We start from the raw sequence: 26,974 nt of genomic DNA, 5'->3' as shown, positions 1-26,974 counted from the left end.
CCTTTCTACATTCAAGAGGCAGTCAAAAATTATTTTCTTCAGATTTGTATAAATCAATAAATATCCTCTAGGTGTGAACTGATGGGTCTCCCTTGGGCTAATGCTCAAGTCTCAAGTTCTGTAAGTCTCTGGAGAAGGTGGCTGATGATGGAAGTACTGACTGGCATTCAGTGGTGGGTGGTTCCAGTGGCTACCAAAAGGCAGGGGTGCCCAAATACAATAGCATAAATGATTCAATTCAACCATTTCCTGCTGGACTAACTCCCTTCCTGCCTTTGCTTCTCTTCAAACCTTCCTCTTGTCTTCACTCTGCTGTTTCCCGGAAGACCTTCCTAGAACCTTGAAACTGGCTTTTCTCTCTCATCCCCCTCAGCCTTTCTCCCTTCTAGCAAACTTTGCTCACTGGGGCCTGTCTTAGAGGAGAGAGCCATTATGGCTTCCTTATACTCAGCAATGCAAAGGGTCAGAACAGGGGCAAGAATCTGTCTCGATAGGGGATTATGAATGGGTAACCACAAGTATTCACACCAGTCAGGTTATTCTAGGACAGAGGTTCTCAAATGGTGGTCCGTGAGCTCCATTCAGGTGGTCCGCAGATAGTTCCCTCTAAGGTGCATTACTGGGTGGCTGCAAACAAGAGAATGAAGGCCACTGACTGAATTAGTGTAGCCATGCAGGTGTGGCTCCACTAATTAGGTGCCTGGACCCTAGAGAAAATGCACATATAAGGTGAGGTGGTAGCCTTGGGAGGAATAGGTTGCAGGTGGGAGGGGGCAGTGGGGTGAAAAGAGAGGAGTCAGGGGAATTTGGGACATGCAGGGCTGCGCTGGCCGGAGAAAGAGATGACTTTCCTCAGCTCCAGGGTTGTGGCTGCAAGGAGAGACAGCCCTCCTTCCCAGCCTTAGCTCTGTGGCTGGTGTGGCGAGGGAGAGACCCTCCTCCTTCCCAGCCCCAGCATGGAGGCTGCTGCAGGGGGGGAGAGAGAGACCCCGCTCCTTCCCAGCTCCAGGGCTGCCATGACAGGTTAGAAAGGTAAGACTTAGAAAGGTAGCATTAGAAAGGTAAGACTACTGATATTAAAATATGAGTTGTGTGCTTTTATCTATCGAACAAAAAAGTTAGTTCTTAAGTTTTTTTTTTTAATATAGCACTTTTATCCAAAGCGCTTTACAATAGTTAGCTAATGGTACAAACAACATTTGGAAAGATCATTAAGTGGTCTGCTGAGACTCTCAGCAATTTTCAAGTGGTCCACAAAAAAAAAAGTTTGAGAACCACTGTAGGAGTTAGGCTTATAATGCCTCTCTTCGCCTCCCTGGATCCCACGGGCCAACACCTGAGCAAAAGAAGTAACTCCATTCACTGATAGCAGTAGTGGTTCAATCACCAACCTGCTCTGTGACCTTGGGCAAGGCCTTACTCTGCCCTGTACCTCAGTTTCCCACCTCTGAGACAGGGATAATCCTTCCCTCCTCACAGGAGGGCTATGAGGATAATAATGAATGTGAAGTGCTCAGATCCTACAATGATGAAAGCCCTATAGTACCTAGATAGATTGGTTCACCAGCTCTGACTCATCACATAGGACCTTTAGATAAAGCTTAAGCCTAGAACTGGTCAAAACATTTTGATGAAACATTTTCTCCATTGGAATCTGCTGATTCATCAAAATGGAAATGTTCCAGAGGAATAGGCTAAATTCAGTGGGATTCTGAGAGAAATCAGCCAGGCTTCTGATGGATATCAGCCTGCTTTCCTGTCCTGCTCCGCAACAGTTGGCCTGGGCTTCCAGGGTCCCTGGCTCTGGAGCAGCCCACTGGGTAAATGGTCCAAGAGCCAGGGCTCCCAGACTCCTCACTTCTTGCCTGGCTCCCACACTCTCCAGCTCTCTCCCACCCCCCATTTCCCCTGTGGTCTGTCAGGGCTCTGGGCAGCTGTCTCACAGAGAATTTTGAATGTTTTATGTTTGTTCCAAATGGGAACAAAACCCAATTTTGAAATCTCGCAATCCTCCCAAATCAGGATGACCTTTCTCCACCCAGCGCTACACAAGGCACTTTTGTTCCCAGCTGGAGGTCTGGCTCTTGCTGACTGCCTCTCTTCCACCATGAGATCCTCCCAAGGGGTTGGAGTCACAGAATTCTTCCTTCTCATGGAGGAAGTGGAGTTAGGGTCTGTCTGCACTGCAATGAAACACTCATGGCTGGTCCATGTCAGCTGGCTTGAGCTCGTGGAGCTATAAAATTGCAGTGTCATTGTTCAGGCTCAGGCTATGGCCTGGGCTCTGGGACCCTCCCACAAAGGGAATTCCCCCCACCCCCTTTTCCTTTAATCAGACTTCGTATATCTTTCCATCACCTGAGTGCCCAAGCAGGGCATGAGTTAAAGCACAAGGCTGTAAATACGCATGCAATGAGAGCTCATGTAGGTGGCATTTTGCTTGGCAGTTTACTAGGGCACTAATCAAGGCTAAGTCTGAAATGATGCCCATATAGCTCTCCCATGAGTAACAGCCACATCTCCTGAGCAGACAGTCATTGCCAACTGGGTGGGTATCTTTGGGATATCCACTGACAGGAGCCTGAGTGAAACTTGTCAAACTCATTTCACTTGGGGGCTAGGCTCTGGGGTGCCAGCCCCCTTTCTGTTGTGATTGGAATGATACATCTATTCTACATCTCATTCCAGGCTGTGCCCCTAACCACTGTCTCTTTGTGGTAGCTTTGGCAGAGCCTTCTCTTTGGTACATGCTGGCCCAGCTTCACACTGCTTCAGCTCATGCACTACTGCCTGATCCCACCAGCCAGGTGCTCGAACTTCAGCCTAGCTAGGGAACCTCAGCAAGCCCTTTGATGTTCTTGGCCTGTGCCTTAGGACTGTAATGCATTTCCTGGCTCCAGATTTGAGTACGGTTCCTCTGGTAACTTAGACCTTTCAGCAGACTCAGTTCTTAGACTGGGGTGCTTCCGCCTCCCTGCTGAATCATGGTATAAACAATAGCCTATCATCTTCTGAGCTGACGGCAAAATCTAGTCTTCTCTAGCTGCAGTCAGCTCCCTTGAGAACAGCTTAACACTGTCCATAGCCACCGCCCTATTCTAGCTTTCACCACCCCAAAGTAAACAGGAGGGACTCAAGCCACAGTGTTCAGATCTGAATTAGAAACAGTCAGAAATTTGGGGGGGGTGGGGGAGTGGATCTTGTGCCTTGGTTCTGACCCACCTCTGACAGAAGAAGAATACACAATGATTGCTGAAGGTCATCTCTAGAGCATCTCTGGGCTGCAGAGACCAGCTTTATCTCCCCTTTGCCATCATGGGACTCCCTCCCCTGCAGCAGACTCCTTCTTATCCTTGGTTGGTGCCTTACGTTTTACTGTAGGAAAGTGCATACCCTTTGTTCTTGCCTAGGGGATCCTGGCTGTGGCCTTGTCTGACGAGAAACTCTCTGACTCTCCTTTCCTGCTTCACATCTTCTCCCCAGCTTGTGAAGATCCAGTGTGCAGCAAAATGACTGTGTTCCTCTGCATAAGCCCGAAATGCTATTTCTTTCTGCAGATCATCAGGGCCAGCTCATAAACTCCTCCCATGGCAGAGGTGGAGTTAAGAGAATAGGTGGTCCAGCGGCTCTTGGAGTGTCTCAGTGCTGCAGTGCAGGGCGTGAGCAGGGCTGCCAGTCAGAAGCCATCCAGCTTGAGATTGTGTGCCTAGACCTTCAGAAACGTATTCATCAAAGGCGCTTTCTGTTTTGGTTCCAGACAGGGGCAGAGGGGAGAAAAACAGCATCTTCCCCTCCCCCACATGGCAGATCTGGACATAAGGGTCAGTGCAACCGTCAGCATCTCGTCTCCTTCTTTAAGGGGAGCAGAAATCCTATCAGTTCCATCACAAGCCCCATGGCAATAATCTATGCATTGTAGATCCACTGCACTCTGAAGGGCCTTGAGGAGGGGCTGGAGGAGGAGGGCAGTTACTCCGGTTGCAGAGGTTAATGGCTTTCCCTGTGTGAATGTATGTGGTAGCTAATCATATTTGATAATTCTGCCATCCCAGCATGTCATCTCGCCTGTCATTTCCCATTAGTATCCTCAGACAAAGACTCCTGATTCATCTTTAGCCAGGCAGCAGTCTGACACATGCCTCTTTACTCACAGCTTTTGGGACTTCAGGCAGCATTTGTTTCATGGTTAACCCTTTCTGGCTTGCTCCAGTACCCTGCTAACTGCCCATGGGTCCATGACACTGCTGCAAGACAGGGGACTCTCTCCATCTGGGCACAGGTACCTCTGCTGAATTGATGGGGAAGGTGATTCAAAACCTGAACTCTAACCTGACTCCTGACAAGGAATACCTGTTTGGTGGAATGCTTGTGACTTTTTACGATCAAAGTCACCTCTTCAGTTCAGCTTTTCTGACCTGAAAACTTCGATCATTTTCTTTTCAACCTTTGCTGAGTTCCCTTATCCTGGGTGTAAGTGTTATGGTGCCCTTCTAAAAGGGCATTCCACTCAACATCCCCACACTGGTCCTAATTATAATACAGCCATTCCACCATGCGTCTTCAATGAGGGTGATCGGAACCATATCTCACCCTGCTATACGCTGCCCCATACTAGTTTGTGCACCACCCACCTGCTCTATATGTATCACTGCCCGGGGCATGCTTCTTTCCTGGCCAAACAGCCTCCTGCAAAGAGCTATCCAGCCCCCATCACACCTACCCAATAGAGTCCCCTCATGATAGGTGATTGGGTTTCCTGTGGGTGTCATTAGCCCTGGTATTTGGGCTTTTCAAAGGCACCCAAGGAAACTGGATACCCAATTCCCATCAACAGAATTGTACCCCAGTCTGCAATGTCAGCAACAGTCACTGCAGTACTTGTATTCCTTATGTGGCTGGCGCATAAGGAGGTAGGTTTCTGGGAGCAGAGTTAAGGTTATCCTGGAGTTCATTTAACTCTGAGTTTCCATCCATTCCTATGCTTGTGTGTTTTAGACCTTCCCGTTGGATTCATAGATTCCAAGGCCAGAAAGGAACAATGTGATCTAGTTCAGGGGTGCCCAATCTACGCCACACGGGCCGTACACAGCCCACCAGAGCATTTTCTTAAGGCCCGTAGCCTGCTTCAACACACTATACTGTACATAGAAACAACCTATTTAAATACATACAAAACAAGCTGAACATAAAATAAAAATCAATTCAGATGACTTTAAATCTCATTAAAATATAAGGAATCTGTTTGGCCCACATAAGGCTGTGCTTAGATTTATGTGGCCCTCCTGTGTAATAAGGCTGGGCACCATCTGACCTCCTGTCCAACAAAGGCTAGAACTTCCCTGAAATAATTCTGTGGCTGTCCAGTGTTTGGAGGGTTTCTCCTTTTTAAACTCAAATCTGCTTTCAGGGGCTCTTTTCCCTAGTCTAACTGCAACCTAATTCTGGCATAAAGAAGCTTGCAATTTACTCAGCTTTCCTGGAGCCGTCACAATGTTTTTGTTGGCCTGGGAATTCTGAGCCAGTCACACTCACAGGGAGAGTGTTGGAGGTGGAAGGCTTTGTACACATGACCTCCTTGGCGTTAGATACCTCTGTGACTCTCTGCCTATGCCAAAAACTTTGCTTTTGATCTGCTCTGCTTGAGATCTCCTTATCACAAGGAGTTAACCATTGTGCTTCTGACAGTTTCGGTCACAGACTCCCTCGGGACTGATCTGATGTGCTAAAACTACCTCTGGGTCCATTTTCTTTGGCAGATTGGGACTTCAGAACCCTGTCTTGTTGAGCCAGACATGCTAGCCTGCTGCAGTACAGACTCAGGGTCTGAACCACGCCCCCAAAGCTGCAGACTTACCCAAAAACAGCTCACCAAGTATTCCTGTCTCCAGCACCCAGACACCCAACTCCCAAATAAATCTGTTTTACTCTGTATAAAGCTTATACAGGGTAAACTCATAAATTGTCTGCCCTCTATAACACTGATAGAGAGATATGCACAGCTGTTTGCTCCCCCAGGTATTAATCACTTATCCTGGCTTAATTAATAAACAAAAGTGATTTTATTAAGTATAAAAAGTAGGATTTAAGTGGTTTCAAGTAATAACAGACAGAACAAAGTAAGTTACCAAGCAAAATGAAACAAAACACACAAGTCTAAGCCTAATGCATTAAGAAACTGAATACAGGTAAATCTCACTCTCACAGATGTTCCAATAAGCTTCTTTCCCAGACTAGACTCCTTCCTCGTCTGGGCCCAATCCTTTCCCCATTACAGCCCTTGCTAGTTCCAGCTCAGGTGGTAACTAGGGGATTTTTCATGACTGGCATCCCCTTTGTCCTGTTCCACCCCCTTTTATAGCTTTGGCACAAGGCAGGAATCCTTCATCTCTCTGGGTCCCCACTCCTCCTTCTAAATGGAAAAGCACCAGGTTTAAGATGGATTCCAGTATCATGTGACATGGTCACATGTCACTGTAAGACCTCATTCTTCATTACCCATGTCATGTACACAGGAAGGCTTGCAGGTAAATAAACCCATTCACAACCAATTGTCCTAGTCAATGGGAGCCATCAAGGTCCTAAGCCACCATTAATGGCTCACAGTTTGCATAATTACAATAGGACCTCAGAGTAGTACTTCATATTTCTAGTTTCAGATACAAGAATGATACATTCATACAAATAGGATGAACCCACTCAGTAGATTATAAGCTTTGTAATGATACCTTACAAGAGACCTCTTGCATAAAGCAATCCAGTTACATTATATTCAGACTCATTAGCATATTTCCATAAAACATATGGAGTGCAATGTCACAGTGCTGGTAGAGCCAAAGCATTAGACAGCAGGCAGGCAGCACTTCCCCACCCCTTAGTTGCATTTCTCCAGGCAGTTCTTGGCAGAAGCTGTTATTGTGACAAGATGTCTGCCTGAATCAGTGTGTTGGCTGTGATGTGCCAGTGTGGGTTTAGTGGGCCTGGGGGGTGAGAAGCATTGTGCAGATGGAGTCCTCCACCTGCCCATGAGGAGGCTGCAGGAGGGCTGCCAGTTGGATGGCCACTCCATTCTGTCAGCTCTGGATTAGGGATGAAGAGTGGGCTTGCTTGCTTTTTAAGTGCAGAGTCGCAGATCTAGGCTTGAGACAGCACCATGGGGTAGCTAGCACAGCAGCCTTTCATCTCTCCATGCCATGCTTGGAAGCAGGGAGAGGACACCAGTGAGATGAGTTTTGGGGTTTCAAAACTCAAGCATGTCCACATCATAAAACCAGCCTTGGAAGTGATGAGAGTTGCTGCTGCTCAGCAAAATCAGGTCCAATATACTCTTATATTTGAATAACAGTATTGTGCCTGAAACACTCCATTCCATCAGCAGGAGTTGATCCTGCTGGAAAGGAGTTAAGTGGACTGTCTCCCTGAGACAGGTGGCACATTACCTTGCCTGGATTAGAGACAGCTGGGAGTGGTTCCCTGCGGAAAGAAGACCTATGGTGTGGTCTGAGCAGTCCTGAGTGAGGAACCCGAAGAGCAGCAGGCCTGGGGAGAGGGGTCAAGCTGAACTTTGTTGTCTAATACCTCTTTTGCTTGTTATTAAAGCCAAACTGCAGGCAGGGAAGCATTTGGACTTACTTTGTGGAGTGTGTTTGGGAATGGCATCTGCTCACAGTGCCCCACCTGTACATTTTAAATACCAGGGGAAATACTTTGTAACATTTGATGCTTTTCATTAGTTATTTATCTATACAGCATCTAAATTATGGGTAGGTGCTTTACAAGACAAAGAAAAAGTCTCTACCCCAGTGAGCTTACAGTGCAGATTTAGAGGCAATGATTGAAGAGAGGAATATATATGAGGAGTGGCTGAGGAAGAAGAGAGATTACAGTAAATAATATCACATGTTTAATGTGCATCTCCTGATGGGTCCATTAGAATATAATTTGTTTAAAATCCAAATGGCATTTGTATTCTTTATATCGACAGACAGGTGTGTTACTCAAGTGTGCCAAGCATGTTGCAAATAAGAACCAGCCTAGGGAGAGAGACACGTGGCAGTTAGCGTCCAGGCTCCCGGACTCTGTGAGAGCATATTCATTCATGCAGAAGGCTGATGTGCATTGTCATCAATTGTGCAATATGCATTGTCTCACATTGTCCCCGCTGTGTGAGGCAGGCTGAGCGTTTGGAAATGGAATAATGGTATTAAGAAGGGCTGCTGTCAACAATTTCCTGACGATGAGAACCCTGTGTTAATGCTGACCTTTTGAGGGCTGGCATGATTCCTGATGCAGGCCAGGAAGAGAGGGAGAGTGGCTGCTAGCGGTGATGGATCAATGCCATTTTGAGTGACAGCGAGTGGCTTCAGGGATAAACAATGTTGCCCACTTAAGCAAGCTTTCACAAATCATGTTGTCACAAAAAGCGTTTCTTGAACCAGATCTTTGGGACTATGAAAAAGCACTCTGCTTCCGGGTGTCTTGGCCCAGCCAGCGCCTCTATGATCAGGAAAAAATGAAGATCACAAGAGCAAGTTTTTCTACTCTAAGACAAGTCCACATGCTATGTGGAAATCAGCCCTGCCCTGTTGCTGTTATTTATTTGTTGTTTATTAGGCATGGCCCAATATCTAAACAAATACTTTGCCTCAGTCTTCAATGAGGATCTTGGGGATAATGGTAGGATGACAAATGAGAATGAGGATATGGAGGTGGATATTACCACATCTGAGGTAGAAGCCAAACTTGAACAGCTTAATGGGACAAAATCAGAGGGCCCAGATCATCTTCATCCAAGAATATTAAAGGAACTGGCACATGAAATTGCAAGTCCATCAGCAAGAATTTTTAATGAATCAGTAAACTCAGGGGTTGTACCATATGACTGGAGAATTGCTAACACAGTTCTTATTTTTAAGAAAGGGAAAGAAGGTGATCCGAGTAACTATAGGCCTGTTAGTTTGACATCTGTAGTATATAAGGTCTTGGAAAAAATTTTAAAGGAAAAAGTAGTTAAGGACTTTGACGTCAATGGTAATTGGGACAAAGTACAACATGGTTTTATGAAAGGTAGATCATGCCAAACCAACCTGATCTCCTTCTTTGAGAAGGTAACAGATTTTTTAGATAAAGGAAATGCAGTGGATCTAATTTACCTCAATTTCAGTAAGGCATTTGATACGGTTCCACATGGGAAATTATTAGTTAAATTGGAAAAGATGGGGATCAATATGAAAATTGAAAGGTGGATAAAGAACTGGTTAAAGTACGTGTTGTACTGGAAGGTGAATTGTCAGGTTGGAAGGAGGTTACTAGAGGAGTTCCTCAGGGATCGGTTTTGGGACCAATCTTATTTAATCTTTTTATTACTGACCTTGGCACAAAAAGTGGGAATGTGCTAATAAAGTTTGTGGATGACACAAAGCTGGGAGGTATTGCTAACACAGAGAAGGATCGGAATATCATACAGTAATATCTGGATGACCTTATAAACTGGAGTAATAGTAATAGGATGAAATTTAATAGTGAAAAGTGCAAGGTCATGCATTTAGGGAGGAATAACAAGAATTTTAGTTATAAATTGGGGACACATCAGTTGGAAGTAACAGAGGAGGAGAAGGACCTCGGAGTATTGGTTCATCACAGGATGACTATGAGCCGCCAATGTGATATGACCATTAAAAAAGCTAATGCGGTTTTAGGATGCATCAGACGAGGTATTTCCAGCAAAGATAAGGAGGTGTTAGTACCATTATACAAGGCACTGGTGAGACCTCATCTGGAATACTGTGTTCAGTTCTGGTCTCCCATGTTTAAGAAGGATGAATTCAAACTGGAACAGGTACAGAGAAGGGCTACTAGGATGATCCGAGGAATGGAAAACCTGTTTTATGAAAGGAGACTCAAAGAGCTTGGCTTGTTTAGCCTAACCAAAAGAAGTTTGAGGGGGGATATGATTGCTCTTTATAAATATATCAGAGGGACAAATATTAGGGAGGGAGAGGAATTATTTAAGCTTAGTACCAATGTGGACACAAGAACAAATGGATATAAACTGTACACTAGGAAGTTTAGACTTGAAATTAGATGAAGGTTTCTAACCATTAGAGGAGTGAAGTTCTGGAACAGCCTTCCAAGGGGAGTAGTGGGGGCAAAAGACATATCTGGCTTTAAGACTAAGCTTGATAAGTTTATGGAGGGGATGGTATGATGGGATAGCCTAATTTTGGCAATTAATTTGGCAACTGATCTTTGATTATTAGAAGGTAAGTATGCCCAGTGGTCTGTGATGGGATGTTAGATGGGATGGGATCTGAGTTACTACAGAGAATTTTTTCCTGGGTGTGGGCTGGTGAGTCTTCCCCACATGCTCAGGGTTTAACTGATCACCATATTTGGGGTCGGGAAGGAATTTTCCTCCAGGGCAGATTGGCAGAAGCCCTTGAGGTTTTTTGCCTTCCTCTGCAGCATGGGGCATGGATCGCTTACTGGAGGATTCTCTGCAGCTTGAGGTCTTCAAACCACAATTTGAGGACTTCAGTAACTCAGACATAGGTTAGGGGTTTGTTACAGCAGTGGGTGGGTGAGATTCTGTGGCCTGCATTGTGCAGGAGGTCAGATGAGATGATCACAATGGTCCCTTCTGACCTTGAAGTCTGAATCTGAGTCTGTAGGCACTACGGAACTTAGATCATTCACTGTTCGTAAAGTGTATTGGGCTCCTCAAAGGATCTCATCTGTCTTTTAGTATTTTATTTATTGCACTTAGTTAAATTCAAAAGCTTATGTTAATGCAGCAGTAGGGCTGAAATATGGAGCACTCAAAAGACCATGGTGCAATGATGGAAAGACATTCTCTAGGTCTGGAGCCAGAACGCAGCATGGAAATTACTAGCAATGATGATAAAACACATCACTTCCTGGAAAGTAGCTCTAGTTCCCAGCTGCGACCATTTGAGGGTGGTCACCAGCTGGAATGATAGGGCAGGACATTCCCTGTTTCTCCCTGCCCAGGACTTAGGAAGAAAGCATCTTCTAGAGAATCCATTCCAGGTTTCTGAGCCAGTGCATGCTGGGACATGACCCTGAGAGTTTCGTAAGGCTGTGTGGGTACCTGTTCAATGCAGAAGTGATCAGTGAATCTTGCTATTGACTCTCAAAGCCTTGATCTCAGGAGTTCCCAGTAACAAGAGACATAAACAGCCTCTTCCAATCTTTCATACGTCCCTTTTTTATTATTTGAAATACAGATGCTGTCCAACAGATACACATGAATCCCTTCAGTACCCTATTCTGTTGCAGTGGAAGTCAGAGCTAGGAAACAACAGGGTGAATCTGAGCTTTGAGGCACACACAAGTACATCTGATAGTATTCAGGGGATCTCTGTCTGATAGTGTCCACAGAGAAGTTACAGCTTTTGACAGTGTCCACAGAGAAGCCCTCTGGAAGATCTTGCTATACTATGGAATTCCAATGAAGAGAGCTAATCTGATAAAAGCTTTATATGATGAGTCTGTGCCAAGAGTGGAGCCAGAATGGCTTAAGATTGCTACTGGTATAAAGTAAGGTTGTGTGTTATCCCCCGCTTCTCTTCTGCATTGTGATAGACTTGGTGCTCAGAAGAGCAACAGGTGCTGCTGAGGCGGTGGTGTTTGGGCTAGAGATAAGCTGCAAGATTTAGATTTTGTGGATAATACAGTCTTCCTGGACACCAGGATGGAATGAAAAAGCTCTGAATGAGCATAAGTGGGACTTTAAATCAGTATTCAGAAGTTCATGTAGATAAGAGAGAATGCTGTCTACACCAGCAGATGTCTGATTTATAGCAAGAGTATGAAAGGATTGATGACTTAATCTACCTGGGAAATACAATAGCTGCTAGTTGTCAGCTCACTAAGGAAGTTAAGGCAAGACTCGACAAAGCCAGTGGATCTTTTCCCCATTTTCAAACACCTGGAAGCGTAGCAAGATACATCTACACACTAAAATGAGATTGTACAACACTATCTACTCAACACTACTGTGTGCCTCAGAAATGTGGCAGATGTTGGAAGTTCACAACAGGGAGCTGAATGCACTCCATAGGCATTGATTAAGAAGAATCATGGGAATTCATAGGAGAGACTGTATAACCGATGTGGAAATGTTATACTACGAAGGCCAGCAGACTGCAGACTCAATAGTCAGACAGAGATGGCTGCAGTGATTTGGCCATGCCATCAAGCTACCCTGCAACAGAAGCATGAGGTGCATTTCAGATTGGATCCTACTTGGAGGGAAGAGAAGGAAGTCCTAGAAAACAAAGGATGACTGAAAAGAATGCTGCCATCATGGAGACAACTTACAATGGAGTCAAACATCTAAATCAGAACAGACGGAGATGGAAAAAATGGATTGCCTCCTGCTGCTAGGTACAGGAGATTATAATGCTAAAAGCTGTCTAAAGCAGGGCTTCTTCACCTTTTTCTTTTGGAGACCCCCCCCCCCCAAACGTGCTATAAAAACACGGTGGCCCATCCTGTGCCAGAGTCAGGAGAGTAAAAGCTAGGGCTGGCATTAGGGGAGTAGCAGTGAGGGCAGTTGCCCATAGTGGGCTCTGTGAATCTAAGTTGCTCGGGCTTTGGCTTTCTGCCCTGGGCCCAGTGAATCCAATATCAGCCCTGCTCTCTGGTTTACTTAGCAGACTCCCTGAAACCTGCTCGCAGACTCCCAGGGGGCCTCAGATCTCTGTTTGAGAACCACTGCTCTAAGGACTGCCCCAAAACCACAGTATTTGAGCACCTCACAGTCTTTAATCTGTTTATCTTCACAAATACCTCTGGGAGGCAGGGCAGTGCTGTTATCCCCATTTTACAGATGGAAACTGAGGCCAGCTTGCCCAAGGTCACACAGGAGTCTGTGGTGAGCACATTTCTCAAGTCCCAGGTCAGCACCCTAACCACTGGACCATCCTTTCTCTCTAGTGAGAACCACAGGCAGCCTTGGTTAAATGTCCCTAGAAAAGTAAGAACGGTTGGTGGTCCGAGTCCAGTGTTCTGACCCAATTTCTGCTGGGGCCCAGTATGTAGCCACCAGCTCTGGTAAGACATGATGCAGGTGAAGAGAGAAGGAAATTTGAGTGCTGTTTTTGCTGATCCACTGTGAAAATTGAGTGATTAAAACAGGGCTCAGAGAATCTCTGAGAAAGTTGTGTCTGGTCCCCAAGCCAGTCAGGGCTGCGTAGAACCCATTTCCAACAGGACGGGAGCTTGGGAGTGGGGATGGAAATTGATGTGACACAGCACAGAGCAGACAGGGCTAAACCCATCTGCCTTTTATTTTATGTTGGTACAATAGCTTTAGCCTTGGGAGCAAAACACAGGAGATGAGATGATTCTGCCCAGCTTAGAAAGAGTATCTTGTTTCTGTGCGTTAAAGCACAGGGTTGTAGTTAAAGCTCTGGTTGTGATGTCTACATTTGTGCTATGTAGAGCAAGGCCAGTGCAAGGATGTTTCGCGCCCTAGGCGAAACTTCCACCTTGCATCTTCCCCCGTCCCCAAGCCCCCGCCCTGAAGTGCCCCCCCCCTGCAGCAGTTCCCTGACCCCGCCCTGAAGTGCCCCCCCCGCAGCAGTTCCCCCCTCGCCCTGAGGCGCCCCTCCTGCGGCAGCTCCTCATCCCTCACCCTCCTCCCTGAGGCACCCCTCCCCGCCCCAGCTCACCCCTGCTGCCCACACGAGCACCCCAAGCACGCTGTTGCTGCTTCACTTCTCCCGCCTCTCGGGCTTGCGGCGCCAATCAGCTTAGGCGCCGCAAGCCTGGGAAGAGGGAGAAGTGAAGCAGTCACTGCGTGCTCTGGGAGGAGGCGGGACAGGGGTGAGCGGGGGCAGGGAGTTCCCCTGCGTGCCCCCACCTTACTTGCTGCAGGCAACCCTTCCCGCACTCCCCTGCCCCAGCTCCCTCCGCCTAAATGCCGGCGGCGACTGGTGTGGCCGAAGATCCGGCTGCCGTGGTCGCTGCTGAAGAAAATGATGCCCCCCAAATCCTAGTGCCCTAGGCGACCGCCTAGGTTGCTTAAATGGTTGAACTGGCCCTGATGTAGAGGGGGAGATTCCTGACAGTCAGTGGTGCTCAGATATCCCCATTGTCCCTCCCCACCTCTCTTCCTCCCATAGCATTAGTGCACTGGACTGTGGTATCAAACCCACAGGAGGACTGGCTGGCTGCAGACTTGTCAGCTTTTGGAGTTTCACATCACATCGTCATCCTCCTGCACAATTTATTTCTTTACTTTGACAGTTGTAAACAGAGCTGGGCAGAAAGTTTTCGACTGGACAGCCCTGAAATTAATCCAGCTGTTCTTGTGAGACCCTGTTGCCCACAAATGGTTGTGATCTCATAAGAGCAGTGGCTTTTTATGAGGTCTCCTCTGTCTTGACCCCTGGTGGATTCAGATCTGATCAAGCTCTACAGGAACAAATTGGGATCTAGGGATGTGAAAGTGACTTCCCTGAAATTCAGTCAGGTGAGGATTCATGGTTCTAGTTTTGACCCAGATCTTGTTTAAAAAAGAAGCAGCAAATATTATACTAGGTGCAATATGCTTCGACTGGGAGTCTGTAGCAAGCCAGAGCTGCTGATGCTGTTTGTATTTTAGGCACCAACAGTCCTGAACTGTACCAGACACCAAAGCATTGCCCCTGCTCCATGGAAGTAACAGGCAGGGCCAGTGCAACCACTAGGCAAACTAGGCTGCTGCCTAGGGTGCCAAGATTTGACTGCGCCAAAAAGCGGTACCCAAAATGTTTGCGATGCTCATCTGGCGCCATCTAAACGTGTAACCTGCTTCCTGCCCCTGTGCAAGGGGGCGCGGTGGCTTTGATCAGCTGCGGCAGGCTAGGAAGCGATGTCATTCCTCCTCTAGCCACCGGAGGTGCTGCGCTGCTCCCTGCTGCTCTGGCTCTGACACAGGGCCCCCGTCCCACCCTGCCCCCAATACCCAGAGCTCTGCAGCAGGACCAGGCCTGCCCTCACAGAGACCTGACCCCAGCTGCGCCACCAGTGAGTGCTGCGGGGTGGTTCCCCCCACCCCCCAAGCCAGCCTTGCCCCCTCAGAGTCCTGGAGCCCCCCACAGAGGCCTAGGGTAAAGCCCCCACGGGGGGCGGGGCTGCATAGGGCCCCAGAATATCTAGGGACGGCCCTAGTACCCGCTACCTCATCTCCAGCCAGCCCCTGCTGCACCCCCTGCCCTGCCTGCAGCCAGCCTCTGCTACACCTGCTGCCCAGAGCCAGCCCCACATCCCCTGCCCTGCCTGCAGCCAGCCCCACACCCCATCTCCAGCCAGCCCCTGCTGCACCTCCTGCCCTGCCCGCAGCCAGCCTCTGCTGCACCTGCTGCCCAGAGCCAGCCCCACATCCCCTGCCCTGCCTGCAGCCAGCCCCACACCCCATCTCCAGCCAGCCCCTGCTGCACCTCCTGCCCTGCCTGCAGCCAGCCTCTGCTGCACCTGCTGCCCACAGCCAGCCCCACATCCCCTGCCCTGCCTGCAGCCAGCCCCACACCCCATCTCCAGCCAGCCCCTGCTGCACCTCCCTGCCCGAAGCCAGCCCCACACCCTTGTCTCCAGCCAACCTCTGCCACACACCCCTGCTCGAAGCCAGCGAGCCCCACACTCCCCTGTCTCCAGCCAGCCCCTGCCGTACCCCCATGCCAGAGGCCAGCCAGCCCCACACCCCCCTGTGTCCAGTCAACCCCTGCCGCACCCCTCCTGCCCAAAGCCAGCCAGCCCCACACCCTGCAGGTTATTCATTTACTTTCATTAACTATGTAGAGTAAATAATGAAATTAGTAAATGTTCAAGCCAAACGTGTATTAATTCTACTGAACAATGCCACATTATGCAGTATTCATTTTTGAAAATTTATAATAAGCAATGCTCTGGGGGGAGGGGTGGGGATAGGGGGTGCAAGGTGGAAGTTTCGACTAAGGCGCAAAATATCCTTGCACCAGCCCTGGTAATCCCGAGGCCCGCCGGGGATGTCAGTTGGCGGCTCCTTCATGGGGCCGTGAGCACGGGCGTGTACTTGGCGCAGTTCACCCCTGTCCCTAACACCTGCCCTTTCTGTGGCGAGAAGGAGACCTTGGTGCACATTTATTTGGAGTGTGCCAGGTTGCAGCCCCTGTTCCAGCTCTTCTTGAATATTTTCTTGCGTTTTTGGTTGCACTTTTCCCCTCACCTTTTTATCTACATGCTCCCCATCCGTGGCCCCACGAAGTTGCGGGATCTCCTTATCAACCTCCTCTTGGCCCTGGCCAAACTGGCCATCTACAACAGCAGGGAGAGGAGGTTGGCCGACGGGATTTCCTGCGACTGTAGGGCCTATTTCCATTCCTCCGTCTGTTCACGCATCCGGGCAGAGTTCCTCTGGGCGGCGTCCTCTGGCTCCCTTGACGCCTTCGAGGAGCAGTGGGCGTTGGCCCGGGTTCTCTGCTCGGTGTCCCCATCAGGTTCCCTTCGTTTAGCCCTATGACCTCACTCCCGATCCTGTTTTTTCATTAGTTGTCCCATGTAATTACTTGGTGTCCCAGACCTGTGGGTCCTCCTTTTAGGCTGGGGGGAGGTCCTTTAGAAGTGGGCGGGCTTTGCCCGCCCACCCCCGCTGGATGCCAATAGGACCAGCCCTGGTAACAGGCATATTGAAAATGGACAACACACCCTTAGGGATGAGCAACTTGAGTTCTCTACTAATAGGATACAGCCCTACATCCCAGAACATGCAGGCTGGGTGCTAGGCTGCAGTAGCAAGCTACAACCATACACCCCAAAGAACAGGTAGATTGACTTCTCTATTAAAAGGAGACAACCGTGCACCCCAGGAACACACTGACTGAGTGTTGGTCTGCAGGAGCCATCCATCCCCAGGAATAGGAAGATTGAGTGCTTTGCTAACAAGTCCTTCTGGCCCATGGCCTCCCACCTTCTGAAAGGGGAGAAGCTCACAAGCATAGTGAGCCCGTTCTCACTATGGGTAATAGTTGCACTGTATGGGATGTGTAATGAACTTGGCAAGCCTAATGGCTTATTATTAGCTGGCTCCTTTCCTTTCCAGCTTCAGTGCAAGTGTGTTGTGGGGTTTCAGTATCCCCAAATGTATATATTTTGGAGACACTGAGTGGTTCCTAGATGGCTGTATTGCTCAAAATCATGTGGCTAACCAGTGGCAGAGGTGGGAATAGAACCCAGGGGTCTTGATTCCCATTCTATCCTAGCCTCTAAAGCAGGCCTGCACAACATGTGGCCCATGTGGGCTCATTGTGCAGCCTGCGTGGGGTGAGTAGGTGGGCTCACTGTGCGGCCTGTGGGGGGTGAGTAGGCAAGTAGTAGGTGAGAGAGGGGGGCTGAAGAGGCGGGTGGGCAGTGGCAAGGGGTGAGGAGGCGAGACGAGGGGGTAGGGGGCTGAGGAGGCGAGCAAAGAGTCAGTGGCTGAACTGTTCTACTGATCTGGTCTGGCTCCCATGCCCTCTCCAAGGGTTGCAGCTGTCTGGATGTGCCGGCTTTCCATGCCTTCCTCATTCACACTTCATTCATTCAACAGGGCAATTGATTACAAAGTGGGGGGAATGTCTTATTCTACTTCTAGCAAAAAGACATTTTTCTTTTACCTTAATTATACTACCTTAGGGGCCCACTATAACATATTACCAAGGTTCAATACTGCTGTTTCGGTGGGGCAGTGCTGGGGAAGGAGGGTTTGTTTCCATGGGGTGGGTGGTGCTGGTGGGGGGAGTATTTCAGGGTGGCTGGGCGGCGCTTGGGGGCATGTTGTGTTTCAGGGGAGCTTGGCGGCACTTGGGGAGGCGGCCCTCAGCTGTTTTCTTCAGGCCTGCTCTAAAGAACACTGTCTCCATGGTTCTGGGCCATAGGACAGAATTGCTGTGCATATGGCATGTGTTGCATCCATTTTCCCCAAAACTCTTTGCTTCTATCCTGCAGTGAATTGCCCCAGTGCAGCTCTCTCTGGCTCAGGGACCAGGCAAAGACCTGGAGATTCTCCAAGTCCTGAATTGACTGCTCTATTTTTGCAATGGGACAGTACTCAGGTACTCCACAAACTCCCAGCTTGCCTGCACGTGCCTCTTCCAACAGCACCCCAGGAGGTATCTCTCCCCCAGCTCCATACACTCCCAGGGAAGTATTTCCAGCAGCACCTGCTGGGACTATGGGGTCATAGGGGCAAACCAGGCTAGGGGAGAAGTCACTGGGATTTCAGAGCTCCTCCCATCCAGGCTCCCAACTGGTGAATTCTTTTCTGCTTTGAGGCACCTTCTCCCTTTGACATGCAAACAAGCTAATCCTCAGTGGCTTGCTGTAGCAGCTTCTCTATCCATTGAACTCTGGCAGTGTTACCAGGATAGCGAGCCCACGGAACTTAACCCCTTCATCTCCATCTGAGCTTGCAATATGAATCCAGCTGGAGGGGCAAGAGGATTCTGCCCTCCCCCCGTCCCCCTAGCAGGAGCAATCCCACATATCCTCCCAATCCTTTGAAGCATGCTTATCCTCTTACACCGGCATGGCATGTTGGAAGCACAGGGGTTCGTCCAGCCAGAGCACGTTGCTTGGGGGACAGGAATAGATTTGATTTTCTCTTGAGAGAGATGGAAAAATCCCAAAGCATCATCACTGAATGTTAATTTCTGGTTTAACGATGGGAGAGTGGGGGTATTCTTATTGGTTCTGCCCTTTAATACTGCGAAGTTAGAGGAATCTGACAAGAAATATCTAGATGCATATTCCTGAGAGAGAGAAAGAGAAAGCTGGAGAGAGAGATATAGCCAGAGTTGAAGCCTTGAGGAAAACAATTTCAAACCACCTGGATTTCTTTAAATAAAGCAGAGAGCCGTGAACACGGTATGGAGGGAGAGGGAAGGAAGATGGATTGAAGCAAATGCGGGCTTATTTCACTTGCCCTGAAGAAACATGGCTGGTAAAGTCTGCTTCTCAGAAAGGGGGCAAGTGCTGGGGATCTTGGCAGCCCTCTATAATACTAATAGAGAGATATGCACATCTGTTTGCTCCTCCAGGTATTATTAATTGACCCTGGGTATGTATTAAGTAAAAAGTGATTTTATTAAATACAGAAAGTAGGATTTAAGTGGTTCCAAGTTGTGACAGAACAAAGTGAATTACCAAGTGAAATAAAATAAAACACACCAGACTATGTCTAATCCAACTGAACACAGATAAAATCCTCACCAGTTCCAGAATGCTCCCTTTTACAGGCTAATCTCCTTTTAGTCTGGGTCTAGCAATCACTCACACCCCTTGCAGTCACTGTCCTTTGTTCCAGTTTCTTTCAGGTATCTTTGGGGGTAGAGAAGCTCTCTATTTAGACAGCTGAAGAGAAAATGAGGGGTCTCTCACGGGCTTAAATAGACTTTCTCTTGTGGGTGGAGACCTCCTCCTCTCTCCTATGCAAAGTCCAGCTCCAAGATGGAGTTCTAGAGTCACCTGGGCAAGTCACATATCCATGCTTGACTCACAGTTTCTACAGGCAGAAGCCATTGCTCACATGGTATCTTGAATGTCTCCCGGAAGACTTCTTATGTGGATTGGAGCATTCCAAGATGCATTGTTCCTTAAGTGCTTCCTGACTGGGCACTTAACTGCAAATTCCTTTCTCCAGGAACTGACCAAATGCTCTACTAAGTTTATTTAGAAATCAAGCCAGTACACAGCCAAAATTCATAACTTTGAGTACAAAAATGATACATGCATACAAATAGGATTAATAGATTCAGTAGATCATAACCTTTACAGAGATATGCTACATGGCATATGTAGCTGTCATAAACAGATAAGTAAGAGTTAATAGAACAAAAGTGCTTCATATCTCTTTTGCCTGTAAAGGGTTAACAAGAACAGTGAGCCTGGCTGTCACCTGACCAGAGGACCAATCAGGGGACAGGATACTTTCAAATCTTGAGGGAGGGAAGTTTCTGTGTGTGCTGTTAGTGTTTGGTTGTTGTTCACTCTGGGGGCTCAAAGGGATCAGATGTGCAACCAGGTTTCTCTCCAATCTCTCCAATACAGGCTCTTATAAGGTCAGAATAGTGAGTACTAGGTGATAAAGTGAGTTAGGCTTATGTTTGTTTTCTTTATTTGCAAATGTGTATTTGGCTGGAAGGAGTTCAAATGTGTATTTACTGAAAGGATTTTAATTTGTACTTGTATACTTAGGCGGGGAGGGTATTCCCAGTGTCTATAGCTGAAAGACCCTGTACCTATTCCATCTTAAATTTACATAGATAATTTTTACCGTTGTTCTTTCCTTAATTAAAAGCTTTTCTTGTTTAAGAACCTGATTGTTTTTTTTTAAATTCTGGTGTGAGACCCCGGGGACTGGGTCTGGATTCACCAGGGAATTGGTGGGGAGAAAGGAGGGAAGAGGGAGAGAGAGGCTAATTTCTCTCTGTGTTAGGATTACTGTCTCTCTCAGGGAGAATCTGGGAGGGGGAGAGAGAAGGAGGGGGGAAGGTGCATTTTCCTCTCTGTTTTAAGATTCAAGGAGTTTGAATCACAGTGATCTTCCAGGGTAACCCAGGGAGGGGAAGCCTGGGAGAGGCAACGGTGAGGGAAAGGGTTTACTTTCCTTGTGTTAAAATCCAGACGGTCTGGGTCTTGGGGGTCCCCAGGCAAGGTTTTTGGGGGGACCAGAGTGTACCAGGCACTGGAATTCCTGGTTGGTGGCAGCGCTACAGGTTCTAAGCTGGTAATTGAGCTTAGATGAATTCATGCTGGTACCCCATCTTTTGGACGCTAAGGTTCAGAGTGGGGATTATACCATGACAGTAGCATACAACACATTCTAGTTATGTTATATATATACACATACATAAGCATATCTTCCTAAAGCCTTACGGGGGGCACCGACTGTCACAGGATCTGGCTGGGCTCTCAGAGGTGGGAGAATTTGGAACCCGGAAGCTAGGTGCACTCAGAGCTGAGTCTGTCCTGTGTCCCACTTGGGCTGTCTGGGGAGGCTTCAGACCATGGTAGAAAGTGAAGGCTTTACTCCACTGTGGAACATTGACCCTCATAGGCCTCTGTGCCAAAGTGGAATTTTGTAATATTTTAAAGATGCCTATGTGTGCCTCAGTTTCCCACTGCACTTTGTCTAGACGGGGGAGGGGTGGAAGGTTTAAGTCTGCTCTTGGGGCAGATCAGGAGACATGAGATGTGTGTGCACCATGCTGTCTGGGGTGGAATGAATGGGTCATTAAGGAACCAACTGGCTTTGAATCGTGTCCAAATAAAGACAGCAGGAAACCCCCAGGGGCCAGGACATTGACACCTGGCAGTCAACCGCCAAGAGGAAGAAGTCTCCCTTCATCTCCACCTCTCAGCAAGGAAGCAGAGCCAAGGCCCCAGCTGGAGACCAAAGAAAAAGATGTTGGATGGTGAGGTTAAGGGTGGCTCTCTGAAAAGACACAGGCCTCTCACTTTGGACTGAGAAGGAGCCAGAGACAGAGGTTGACATGAAGTGCATAGCAGTTTGTCTGACTGGTTGCTGCGGCTTGGCCAGACAGGCTATGTCTTAACCTTTATATCTCTGTGCTAACTGAAGGACTTTCAGATTCAGCAGCCTGGTGGCCTAGGGTTTCCAACTTTCTACTCCTACAAAACTGAACTCCCTTGCCCCACCCCTGCCCCACCCCTCCTCTGAGGCCCTGCCTCCATTCACTGCACACACACACACACACCCCCGTTGCTTGATCTCCTCACCCTCACTCACTCGCTTATTTTCACCGGGCTGTCTCAGGGGGTTAGGGTATGGGAGGGGGTGAGGGCTCTGGGGTGGTGCCAGAAATGAGGAGTTCAGGGTGCAGGAGGAGGCTCCGGGCTGAGGCAGTGGGTTGGGATGCGGGAGGGAGAGAGGGCTCCGGCTAGAGATGTGGGCTCTGGGGCGGGGCCAGGGATGAGAGGGTTGGGGTGCAGAAGGGGGCTCTGGGCTAGGGGGTAGAGCCAAGGGGTTCAGAATTTGGGAGGGGGCTCTGGGCTGAGGCAGGAGGTTGGGGTGTGGGAGGGTACAAGCTCTGGGCTGGGTGTGCAGGCTGGGGCTGGGGCCAGGAATGAGGGATTTGGGGTGCAGGAGGGGGCTCCAGGCTGGGGAGTGGGGCCAAAGGATTCAGAGTGCATGAGGAGGCTGCAGGTTGAGGCAGGGGGTTGAGAGCTCTGGCTGGGGGTGCAGGCTCTGGGGTGGGGCTGGGGATGAGGGGTTTGGGGTTCAGGAGGGGGCTCTGGGTTTCGAGGGGATCAGGGCTGGGGCAGGGGGTTGGGGCTCAGGGTTGGGGTGCAGGCTTACCTCGGGCGGCTCCCAATCAGCAGCGCAGTGGGGCTAAGGCAGGCTGGCTAGTCCCTACATGCCCACACTCCATGCTGTGCCCCGGAAGCAGCCAGTAGGTTCAACTCCTATTTGTGAGGGGACAGGAGACTCCATGCGCTGCTCTCACCCACAGGCACCTCTGCCCCAGCTCCCATTGGCTGAAATTTCTGGCTAATGGGAGTGCGCAGCTAGTTATCGGGGCAAGGACAGCAGCACGGAGCCCCATGCCCTCCCTCCTCCCACCTAGGAGCCGGACTTGCTGGCTGCTTCTGGGGCACAGCACAGTGCCAGGACAGGTAGGGACTAGCCTGCCTTAGACCCACAGCACTGCCAACTGAACTTTTAATGGCCTGGTCAGTGGTGCTGGCCGGAGCCATGTTGACCTGAATTTGATGGGTTGGTTTTTATGGCTCACCACTGATCGCATCTGACCAGAAGATTTATAGGTTCTTGTCCAATTCAGACTATAGAGTTCAAGAACTCAGAGAGCGCTATATCAGGAGAGGACTCTCGGGATGCTTGGCAAGAATGTGTACACTGAGGACAATACCAAATTGATAAAATCTTTATTGACATTAACATAAAAATAAGGAATGCAATGAAACTTATAACTGCAAAACAGTAAAGGAATTCCAAAACTCCTGGTGGTAACATTTCTATTATAAATACCTTAACCTAACATACTCACACCCTTCCTTGGGAGCCCGGTAATAGGAGGTGAAGGACCAGCCTCACTCCTGGCATGCCCGATTATGCGATGATGCTGGCTTCCCCAATGGTTAGGAGTGTTGAGTAGTTATACTATACTGCACAAGCTGAGCTGATAGCATGATAGAAGACAGAATAAAGTATAGGCGAACTGGAAAAAGCACTCCAAGAAACAGGAGCTTCAGGAGTTAGAAGAGTAAGAACTAAAAAGAGTTTAAGAGCTTAAGAGTTTAGAATATAGAACACAGCAAACCCTTATTGCTAAAAAAGCTCAAGATACAAGGTATTTTATAGGATCCTGACCTATGCAATTCAGGCCCAACCTACTATACCCAAATCTAATTTCCATACCCTAAAAAATGTATAGGTACCCTTCTCCTCTAGGTAAGTGGATTATGACATTTACTTTCTAAATATATTAATAAGGATTATCTCACTCCAAAACTGCCAACCTAGGCTCTCTTGATGACCTCGATTTGTGGTGTACCCTGCAGTTACCAACCGGTTATAGATGCTGGATAAATTTGTGATGTGATGTAGATAGTTCCTCCCTTTGGTTCCCCAAAGTTCAGGGACCATTCTTATCTGTGCCAAAGATTGCCAACTTTTATGCTGAAATATTTATAACTAATTCTACTTTTTGCTATATAGCAGATCTTACTGGATCTTACAGGCTGGTAGGCTTCTTGCATTTCAGCAAAACTTATTATTAGGAAATACATGCTTCAACACATTCTAAATGCCAAGGATTTAATACTGATAAAATATAAGAATAAAATGGATTAATTTCAGAAAAATAAACATGAATTAATACTGCTGGCTGGATTAGTAGGATATAATAGCTAGCAAAATAATGCTATGGTCTACAGCCTCCAGGGTCCCTTTTTGACCAGGTATTCTGGTCGAAAACTGGACACCTGGCAACCCTAGATTCATAGATTGTTCCCTGGTTTTGGAATGGCCACCTGCTGTCACTACAAATAGTCACCATAAGCATAGCATCCTGAAGTGGCACAGTACAAGCCTCCTGCAGGAGTCTGCTTGACTGGATTCGCTGCAGGGAGTCCTGGGAAGACGCAGGGATCACTGATGCTTGAAGACCTAGTCTTGACAGCTTCTAATCTGTGTGCTCTGTGGAATGCCCTTTAGTCAATCAATAAAGGCCTCTTGTTCCATGGATTTACTGCACACTCTGCATTGTCAAAGGAGAGACAGGAATTCCCCCACCCACGCACCCTCCAGTGCTCCCTAAATCAGGTGTTTATCTCCGTATATCTTGACACTGTCATCTTTTTGCCCCCGTATCTAAGGTCACCCAACCTGGTGGACCCCCAGAGAAACCAACCTGGAACTCCTCCTTCCTCTTCCAAGGCAGGGATGGGGCCACCCTCTTCTCAGACGATTGCAGCCTGGTGATCGAATACTATCTGTACAAAACAAGTGAGTTCCTCTCTCTGGGATTCAACCAGCTTTGGATCATTCCACTGGTGCAAAGGGCATAGGCAGATCTAGGCACAACTATTGATTCACTCTGGTTTGTTGGGCACCAAAGATATTCATTCATATCTAGGCTGGAAAGCTAGACGGAAGTGCGAGGCCACAGGAAGTGCTCTGGATTTAGTGTGGCTCTGTGTGTGAGACAGAAGAGTTACTGGGGAATTCTAGGTGTCTGGGTTTTGTTCCCACCCAATTCCCAGCTGGAGCTCCCCCAGAAGCCCCAGTAACAGCAGGTACTGGCCCAGCACTCACTCACCTGTCACAACAAAGCCATGGTCTCCTGGGCCACTCCAAAGATTGTTCCGTTCCAGCAGGCAGCAATTTGCAGTGGTCCAAGCTGGATTTCAAAGCTGCCAGGCTGCTTTCAATCCCATGGGGATAGCGTCTCAGGGCTATAGTGCTGAAGATTTAGGGGGTCTCATGGGACAGGTCTCAGTGTGATAGTGCTGGGTTTGGAGGGGTCTCAGCACAATCCTGCTATATTTAGGAGATCACAGCATGGTAATGCTGGGTATTGTGGGGCCTCAGCACGGTAGTGCTCCATTTTGGGGTGTCTCAGTGGAGTAATGCTGGGCTTGGTGGGGCTTCAGCGAGGTAGTGTTGGGCTTTGGGGGGGTCTCAGCGTCTTAGAACTGGGTTGTGATAAATGAAGGGGGTTGAGGGTAGTTGCCTTTTATGGACACCCAACCAGCCAACAGCTATAAAATACCTCTTAGTAGCTGTTCTCTACTTGCTTTACCTGTAAAGGGTTAAAAAGTCTCTCTGCTATGCATCGGTAAAAGGAAGTGAGTGGGCACCTGGCCAAAAGAGCCAATAGGAAGGCTAGAACTTTTTAAAATTGAAAAAAGACTCCCTTTTGTCTGTCTATTGTTCTCCTGGGGAAAAGTGGACAGAGCAGCAGCTATGCTGTAAGAAGCTTGGGCCAGGTATAAAAAAATCATCAGTATCATACCTAGAAACTACTCATTTAAACCCCTCGATATGTAAGTAGATCAGGAATGTCTAGGAAGATGCGATTACGTTTATTTCTTTTATTTCATTATTGCTTGTGGATTCCTCTGTGCTAACCCCAGGTGCTTTTGTTTTTCTTGTAAACTTTAAGCGGGACCTCAAGAAAGCTATCCTTGTAGTTACTCTTTTTTTAAATCTAGCAATAGCCTGAGTTTCTAGACGTATTTTCTTTCTTTCCTTTTTTTTAAATAAAATTTACCTTTTTTAAGAACAGGATTGGATTTCTGTCTCTTAAGAGGTTTGTACATATTGTTTAGTTAGCTGGTGGCAACAGCTGATTTCCTTTTTTTTCTTTCTCAGCTCTTCCCCAGAGGGGGTGTATGTGAAAGGGTTTGAGGGTACCCCACAGGAAGGAATTCCCAAGTGCATCTTCCTGGGCTCTCAAAGGGGTTCTGCATTTGGGTGGTGGCAGTGTTTACCAATCCAAGGTCAGAGAAAAGCGGTAACCTTGGGAGTTTAATACAAGCCTGGAATGGACAGTACTAATTTTTAGAATCCTTGCAGGCCCCCACCTTCTGCAATCAAAGTACCAGAGTGGGAAATCAGCCTTGACATGGGTTTTAGGGGTCTGAGGGCTGTAATGCTGGGTTTTGGGTGGTCTCAGCAATGTAGTGCTGGGTTTTTGGCAGTTCCAGTGCAGCAGTGCTGGGTTTTGGGGATCTCAGCATGGTAGGGCTGGATTTTGGGAGGTCTCAGCACAGTAGTGCTGGGTTTTCAGTGGTCTCAATGTGGTAATACTGGGTTTTGGGAGTTCTCAGCATGGTACTGCTGGGTTTGGGGGGGTCTGAGGGTGGTAGTGCTGGGGTTTTGGGGTCTCAGCAACATAGTTCTGAGTTTTGTGGGGTCTCAGCACAGTAGTGTGGGGTTTTGGGGGCCTCAAGGATGGTAGTGCTGGGCTTTGTGGGGTCTCAGCAAAATAGTGATGGGTTTCAGGTATCTCAGTATTGTAGTACTGGGCTTTGGGGGGGTCTAAGCAAGGTAGTGCTGGATTTTGTGGAGTCTCAGCACAGTATTGCTTGGTTTTGGGGGTCTAAGCAAGGTAGTGCTGTGTTTTGGGGGGGTCACAGTGTGGTAGTGCTGTGTTTTGGGGGGATCTCAGAGAGATAGTGCTGGGTATGGAGGCCTCGGCATGGTAGTGCTGGATTTTGGGGGGCTCTCAGCACAATACTGGTGGGTTTCAGGAGTCTCAGCATGATAGTGCCGAGTTTTGGGGGTCTCAACAAGTTAGTGTTGGATTTTGAGAGTCTCAGCAAGGCAGTGCTGCTTTTTGGGGGGTCTTAGTGACTTAGTGCTGGGTTTTGGGGGTCTGAGGGCTGCAGTGCTGGGTTTTGGGGTCTCAGCAAGGTAGTGCTGGGTTTTGGGGGTCTGAGAGATGTAAAGTTCATTTTTTGGGGTCTC

At 48.2% G+C, this 26,974-nt stretch overlaps 1 protein-coding gene across 1 annotated transcript in view; it reads left to right on the top strand.

Annotated features, from left to right (window-relative positions):
- The window catches only part of CCDC33 (coiled-coil domain containing 33), a 334,851-nt gene that overhangs the window by 131,699 nt on the left and 176,178 nt on the right, over positions 1-26,974 (top strand). Inside the window, exon 9 of the mRNA XM_050968177.1 lies at positions 24,379-24,508. Coding sequence (XP_050824134.1) covers positions 24,379-24,508 — 130 coding nt within the window. The remainder of the gene's footprint in view (positions 1-24,378; positions 24,509-26,974) is intronic.

The sequence above is a fragment of the Gopherus flavomarginatus genome, chromosome 9 (assembly GCF_025201925.1).
Source record: "Gopherus flavomarginatus isolate rGopFla2 chromosome 9, rGopFla2.mat.asm, whole genome shotgun sequence".
Classification (NCBI taxonomy): Eukaryota; Metazoa; Chordata; order Testudines; family Testudinidae; genus Gopherus; species Gopherus flavomarginatus.
The sequence above is the reverse complement of the archived record's forward strand: the minus strand, read 5'-3'. Positions and strand labels throughout refer to the sequence as shown.